General features: G+C 40.4%; 1 protein-coding gene across 1 annotated transcript in view; it reads right to left on the minus strand.

The window, feature by feature from the left end:
* The window catches only part of LOC109634593 (mitochondrial intermediate peptidase), a 28219-nt gene extending 20147 nt beyond the window's left edge, over window positions 1-8072 (minus strand). Inside the window, exons 1-12 of the mRNA XM_020095205.2 lie at window positions 7611-8072; window positions 6835-7008; window positions 6273-6361; window positions 5991-6077; window positions 5781-5844; window positions 5418-5600; window positions 4574-4730; window positions 4284-4332; window positions 3714-3774; window positions 3424-3476; window positions 252-405; window positions 10-87 (exon numbers count right to left, since the gene is read on the minus strand). Coding sequence (XP_019950764.2) covers window positions 10-87; window positions 252-405; window positions 3424-3476; window positions 3714-3774; window positions 4284-4332; window positions 4574-4730; window positions 5418-5600; window positions 5781-5844; window positions 5991-6077; window positions 6273-6361; window positions 6835-7008; window positions 7611-7757 — 1296 coding nt within the window. The 5' untranslated portion in view covers window positions 7758-8072. The remainder of the gene's footprint in view (window positions 1-9; window positions 88-251; window positions 406-3423; window positions 3477-3713; window positions 3775-4283; window positions 4333-4573; window positions 4731-5417; window positions 5601-5780; window positions 5845-5990; window positions 6078-6272; window positions 6362-6834; window positions 7009-7610) is intronic.

Here is an 8072-nt window from a genome sequence, read left to right on the forward strand (position 1 = left end):
TTTGCAAACCTGATGAGGTTTATCTGAGCGGTGGAAAAAGTCACAGTAGATATATCCCAGTAGCCCCTCCGTCTCATGTACCACAGCCTAGAAGAACACAAACACAATTATTTAACAGCTGTATTTGCAAACAGGCTTCAACCAACAACATTAAATCAAATCATAATACACATTACAAAGAGGCACTGAAATGTCATTAACATAAAGACTGAGCACAATCACAGACTGTTTGCAGAGTAAGGGAGATTCACCAGTTTGCGGACGTCCTCGCTCCAAACCTCTCCGGCACTGGGATGCTCAGACATGAGGGAGACACCGTAGAGCTGAGAGAAGAGGTTGTTCAAACCATCCATACAGGCACCCAGAGACAGGTAGGGACTGTACAGACTGGGCTCTATGTTGTACCTAATAAAAATATAAAATATAAAATGGAATATAGAATTGAAAGATGCAAGAATCTTGATTGTTATGATGCGATCAACCTTTTCCAAACAAATGTCTTGACTTCCTTTACAAGAAATTATTTAAAACATGAATAAAGGATTTGCCAGAGTTGCTGCATTTAGTAATCAGATTAAACCCTCAGTCTCACTCTTCTTTGATTTAAATAGTCTTCATTTAATAGCAAATGTATATGAAAACAGAAGGGATACCAGTCTCATCTGCAACTACGGGGATAAAAGATGAGATGTGTCCCTAATGCAAAGTAATCTAGTGTTTTCTTTACATCCCATCTTCTAGTCCACTGAGGAAAGTGGAAACTAATTCAAATAAACATATGTATACACTCAAATCTTCCACACAGCTCTTATTGGTGCAGACCACACATGATTCATTTAAATGCCAGAAGAATCTACGAATCATTGCACATTTATGACCTGAGCTTGTTGGCCAATGCCACAAGCTTCTTGTCCCTGGGCCACACAGCACTAGATAAAGAGCAGCAGACCAAAATGGTTGTTTAGTGCCACATCTAGTGTTTTATTATCAGTGATGAATAACAGACTGCTGCTGAGCACAGCTACCAGCTACACATGTACTCACACACACACACATATACACACACTGTACTTCATTTCAATAAGGTTTGATCAATCTCCAACTCTCAACGGTTGGAGATTGAACAGATTAATAGAAAAGTATTTGAGTGAGTGAGGTTTCTCAGCTGATTTCTCAGTGTGTGTGTGTGTGTGTGTGTGTGTGTGTGTGTGTGGGCATGTCTATATATAGTTATGAGGGCCAATTTTGGTTCAATACCATCATTGTGAGGACATTTTGAAGTTGTGAGGACATTTTGGCTGGTCCTCACAATTTTATTTGGCTTTTTAGGGTTAAGACTTGGTTTTAGGGTTAGCGTTATAATGAGGGTTTAGGTTAGGGTTAGGCATGTAGTTGTGATGGTTAGGGTAAGGGTCTAGGAAATGCAGTATATCAATGCGTGTCCTCACAACTATAGAGAGACACACATGGGTGTGTGTCTGTGTGTGGTGGAAAATGAAGGCAGCTCTAGGGAAACTGCTTTTTAATGCAATCAGACTGCATCTTTAATTTCTTTTTGGATCTCCTGCCAACAAGCAGAGCCCAAAACCACAAACTGGAGAAGTCTGGAGTCTTCCTCTGCTGGACGAGTGGCAGCATGAGGGTGGAGGACAAGATGCACTCCTTTTCCTCAGTAAACCCTGGGAACCCCTGAGACATGGTATTGCACACACACACAACTTGGTGGCTGCTTGAATCCAAAGGACACATGAGGGATCTATAACATCTGCAATGAAGATTTAGTTAAAACTTCTCCAGAACGTTTGGCCCAGTGTGTTACCAGTCTCTGGTGAGTGCTAGGAAGGGAAAGGATAGTTCATTAAGAACTGATATCCGTAAAAAAAAAAAACTCAACAGCTAAATTTAGTACGTGGTGACGTGAATAAACTGTTTAACGAGTTTGAAATGAGAAAAGAATTAAAACCTGATCAAGTCAAATTAGGTGAAAAACGAGAGGAAGTCAAGATCATCACCAGCACCTAATACATTACAGCCAGAGAGAAAGATGAGATTAAAATGTGTAGCTACAGTTGTGCCAGTGACTGTGTTTACATGGACAGCGATATTCTGATTGTGAATAAGAAATTATTTCCATTAAATTGCTCACAGAATATTCCAATCATATTCTCATTTATATGTCAAGCCTATTTTTGACATGTTAATATTACTACCTCCACTACGTCATACATCCAATGTTCCCACCAGAATTTTAAAACCCCAACCAGACATACTGTTATGCACGATGCTACCTTTTACCATTTTGAGTGTTTTTAACAATGCAAAAGTTTCAACTCCTCAAAATTTCTCCATCTTGTTGACACTTAAACCCAGAGCATGTGTCGTCAATCAGTTGGTAACTGTCGTATGTTGTTGGAACAAAATGCTCTGAAAACTGTCTACATAATGTGACTAGGGTCAGAATAATCTGTCTTATTGTGATTATTACTTTTTTATTCTGATTATGAATTTATTCAGGGTAAATTAATCAGAAAATGCTGTTTACATGGTGGTGTCTTATTCCGACTACCATCTTAATCCGGTTAAACGCACAATATTTAGGGTTCTCTGTATCAAAACAATAAAGAAGACTTAGTTTGAAGACGTTGTGAAGCAGTGTGGAGTCATGGGAGTTGTTTTCTTTACCACCCTGTCGACGAAAATCTACCTCAGGCACAAATCGTGTTCACGGATGAGGTGATGTGTCAAAGTTTTATTCATGATACGCAACAGAGCGCAACGAATAATCCTGATCCACTACGAGTGACTAAAACAAACAGTGGAAGGAAAACAGGCTACCTGGCTTGCAGAGAGTTTTTACTTCATCATACTTTGTTTACCCCGAAAGTTATAGCAGAGATGTTTAAAGTCACAGGTGAAATGGATGTGATGCAATTAAAAGGCAATATACTCTTCACTGGACCTATATTTAGACATTTTCATGAAGAATTGTTACATATTATATCTTAAATGTCAAAACATTAGTGTTGAAATGCTTTAGCAGCTGCATAATGCACTGTCTGAAACTCAATATCAATACTCTGTGTAAGGAACACTGTGAAGCCGAGCTCAACATTAAAATCAGCCCAAAATGCCACAGCTACAAACACCAACAAAGAAGAACCACAGACTGAAGCAGCAGAGGACGATTATATCAGACTGTATTGTCCTGAATCAGAAAAGTAATATGAGAGAACAGCTTGACTACTCCCATGCTTCTCCCTTAACACCTTTTGTTTCATCTGTCACCTGAGGAAGAGCTCAGCTGCAATAACAACTTGTACTATGCCAGAATATAGAAAACTATCTCAAAGATACTGATCAAGACGACTTTATCAAATAACAGCAGGCTAGAAGATATGTCTCATGAAGATGGCAGACACCCACCTTTCAGCACGCAACACACCGCTGAGGTACGGATGATCCCAGGGCATCAGCTCCTGTAAGACGAGACCAGGAGCTGTTTTATTTAGAGGTGATATCAAACTAATGAAAATGATTTATAGGCAGCATGAAGCTCGTTCATATCAAAAGCTCATGTTAAACCTTTAAGCACTTTATACTGTTGACATGCTGACGGAGGAAACTGTGTAATATTTCAGGATTCTCTATAATGGTGTAGTGGAGAACAGGAGATCATTGTGTGTAAAGAACATTTGTGCACAGAGATCACTCACAGAATTACGAGGGTTGAGTTTCTTCTTCATGTCGCTCATCATCTTGAAGTCTTGTGCTGTTCTGTGAGATAAAAAGAAAAACACCAAAACAAGACATGAGCTAATTGACTGGAGGCATTCATTCCAGTCTTTATGCTGCCATCTCTTGCTCAGGGTCAAGAGGTGGCAGAGCCTATCCCAGCATGCATTTGGCTGAAGGCAGGGAAACACCCTGGACAGGCTGCCAGGCTAACAGGCTCACGTTCACACCTGTGGGTAATTTCGAGCGTCAAGGGGCCACCTGACGTGTGTACGTGTGTTTTTGAGGAATCCCAAGCACAAAGAATCCACGTTAATAAAAACATAAACCAAAAGCCTGAGGTCTTCTGAATGTGAATCAACTGAGACAAAATAATTACGACTCTTGGACGTCACGTGTTTAATGATCCACCAACTTATATTATACTTAACAATAAAGAAAATAAGTGATTTAATGGGTCTTTAACTACCTAGCCAATTAAAGAAATGATATAAAACAAAAATCAGGTCATGACAACAACCTGTAGACAAACTTAAAAGAGGAGACTGTACCTGTCTGACAGCTTGTCTGTTAACAACTGCAGAAAGCTCATCACCGTCTCTGCATAGGGTAATAAAAAATAAAGTTGCAGCTTTTAAAACTTCCTTAGATCAGTTGCCAAAGACACAGAACGAGCAGCTTAGAAAAATAATTTCTGTATAGCTGTGTAATTTTAGAATTACTACATGAGAAACATTTAAATATGAGATGAAATTAATCTTTTCATACGCTCTCTATCAATCAATCAGACAGTTACAGCTCTGACTCATGAGAACTACACTGAAGCAAAAGATTGATGAACCTGGTGTTTTGGCCATCGTTCCCTTCAGGGCTCTGTGACCGTACGACTCGTAGCCCACCAGTTTGGCCATTTTGTATCTGCACTCCAGCAGCTCTTCCAGACACCTCATCAGGTCAGCATTAGGATAGAGGTAGATCCTGTAGGCAATCTCCCGCACCTATGAGTGAAAGACAGGGTAAGATTCATGATTAACGGATCTAAAGCATCAATTTAGCAACACTGTTTAAGCAAACAACACAATCTATTGATCAATAGTTAGAAGCCAGGCTGTGAGACCTATTGATGATCTAGCATATAAACGGTTTTTACTTCACCTATACCTGCACTGTCTGTTTTTATGTGATTTAGGCAGTAATTTGACTTTACACATTGCTGGGATATACTAATCACCCCTCATGAGAACTAATAATGTCATTTCTGTAATTATAGTAAGATTATATCAAATATAATATAATACAATGCTTTCATAGCTTTCAACTGTATACATAATGATAGCTTTTATGTAAATAACAGAAGTGCAGAAGACATTTGAGAAATGTCAAATAAAAGCAAACTATATATGCATTCATAAACACATAAATATATATATTTGAAATAACTGTAATTGTAAAGCTAAATAACTAGAAAGGTAAAGTTTCAGAATATATTGTCTATGATTTTAAAGCTACAACGATGCTCACTGTAAGAGTAGAGAATATTTATTAACAACACTGCTGAGAAAAAAACAAAAGCTTTTTTTTTTTACAGAGGGTTGAATTCCTTTACTTTCAGTAACAAGGGTGACAAGGGTGCCACCTGCTGGACAGAAAGGGAGAAACATTCTGGCGGCCATGTAAATACATACCAAGTCATCAGGGGTGTCTGCATGCAGCCCCCCAACTTGGATGAAGCTTCCTTCACTTGCAAAGTGCAGGTGAAGATGTTCAGGAATCACAGACCTCGCAATTCTGTTGGGCATGTGAGAGCCGACCAAAAACTCATTGCTCAAATCCAACAGCTTCACGTGCAGAGCGACCGCCTCTTTCCTCTGCAGGGACCAGAGCAGCGAGATCAGAAAATACAGTCTGAGACCACATTGTGAGACCAGGAAGAGGTCTCGAACACTGTACGCTGATGTTTTTCATTATGTATTGTTGTGGATCATTCTCATAATCTTCTCTTTTACAGGTGATTGTGAGGTGCGACTGCACTTTTATGACCAACTCACCAGTTTGTCATCCAGATGAATTCCACTGATTTCAAAGTCAAACATGAACAACTCTGCTACTCGTCTAGAGAGAAACATCGAGGAATGTTTAACAGTCAATCGCTGGTCATGAGATCATAATTGATGCAATTGTGGACAGAGATAATTATTTATCCACAGTGGTTCCAACAGATTCTACAATAAAACTAAATAAGATAATAGTAACGTTACCTTGTGTCAGGGTCCAGCTGAGCCACAACATCTGGGTTGTCCAGCAGATTCTTCAGACTCTTGCATAACTCAACATTAGTGTTCAGTCTGAAAATATATTGTTTGCAACTTTTTTAAGAGCTTCCAAGATCTGTCTTAACTAAAGCACACAGGAATAAAAGTCTTTCAATGACCAGTGGAGTCAAACTGTTGCAAGCTGTGTAATGTAATAGGTTTTTCTTGGTAATTATTCTTGGCTTTAAAACGTATTTTTGAAGATGAGATAAATATGTCGCCTCTTACTTCTCCACAACTGTGCCGATCGCTATACAGGTTTTCTCTGCAGCCTCACGGAAAGCGGGATCAGGATGAGCCACTTTTACAAAGTCGGCCTGGGGAGTGGGAAATAGTTACATATCACTTATAGCTCAATAAAATAATGACCAAACACCAGCCAGACTGTAAATATGCACTCCATGTAACATATCACAAATTATTGTGAATACATTAGTTGTCTCAGCCAAGGAGGTTATGTTTGGTTTGCTCGAGATCTCGAGGATCTAAATGTGGTTAGGTAGGGATGTGGCTTACAATAACAAATAGAGCTAGAAACCTGTAACTACCATCAATGTGAAGCTGAGAAACAGAAGGTGGCCTAAACTATAAGGCTTGTTTTAATTTCAGGAGACAGATTGGTCTTTGTGGAGGTGACTGCCATTCTAGTTTGTAATATTAGATTGATTGTTACATACGAGCAGCAGCTATTCAGAGCATGACTGCTAACTTCTACTGATGGATAACTTCCATACCCTCTGCTTGGGTTGCAAACTATCTGTAAAATGACTGTAGTGTCATTACAACTCACCAGATCGGCCACTTTACACAACCCATCCGACAGCTGGTCAAAAGACTCCACAGTCCCTGCACATGGAGGACAAGAACAAACTTTTTCTACCAGGAGCTCCGTGTTTTTCAGAGACGTCTTTGTGGCGACCTGGAAACCTGCAGGACAGCTCAGCTCTTGGACTCCAAACAAACCCTGTTACACACAGACAGACACAGAGAGACAGACAGAGGGACAGACAGACACAGAGATAAAGAGACAGGTAGAAAGACAGACAGACACAGAGGGAGACAAGTAGAGAGACAGACAGACACAGAGAGACAGACAGACAGAGAGGGAGACATGTAGAGAGACAGACAGAGACAGACAGAGAGGGAGACATGTAGAGAGACAGACAGACAGCCATATTGACAGAGAGGAAGACAGATGGAGAAACAAGGAGGGGGAGACAGACAGACAGACAGACAGACACATACAGCCGTATAGACAAAGAAAGAGACAGAGAAACAGGTAGAGACAGACAGACAGAGACACGAGGAGAGAGAGACAGACAGACAGAGATACAAACAGCCATATGGACAGACAGAGAGAGAGACACACACACAAACAGACAGACAGTGGAAAGAGAGACAGACAGACAGAGATACAAACAGCCATATGGACAGACAGAGAGAGAGAGACACACACACAAACAGAGACAGACAGGATCATATCATTGTTACCACAGACTTATACAACATGTGTGTATAACTCGCTGCAGTGCTGTGATTATTCAATCATGTAAGACAAATACAAACCACGCTCTTGTCCAACGTGTCCAGTCTCCGGACAGGCTTGGTATTGAACGCAGCTCCCACAGGAGACCATGTGGTGACATGTCTCCGGACACTGGTCCACACACTCCTGTGCTTCACAAAGTGAAGCAGCCTATTGCACGTAGACATGTTGTCCCCTCAGCTTTGTGTCCTGTTGTTGTCTACTGGGGTTTGTAGAGCTCACAGTGACTGACAGAGGACATGCTACACTTTAGCTTTAGCGTCAACCAGTCAACAAGAGCCGGAAACGTAAATAACTAATGTAAACAACGTTAGTATATTCTACACGCTTCTCTGTACTTTACTCACTGAATCACACACTGGTTGTTTTAGTGACGTGTGACACGTAACTGTCTGATACATACCCGCTCACATGTTAGCACACTGGCTATCAATGGAAGACAATACAAGGGACGGTTAAAGCTGGTACTTTCGTGAAAAGAT

The sequence above is a fragment of the Paralichthys olivaceus genome, chromosome 11 (assembly GCF_024713975.1).
Source record: "Paralichthys olivaceus isolate ysfri-2021 chromosome 11, ASM2471397v2, whole genome shotgun sequence".
NCBI lineage: Eukaryota > Metazoa > Chordata > Actinopteri > Pleuronectiformes > Paralichthyidae > Paralichthys > Paralichthys olivaceus.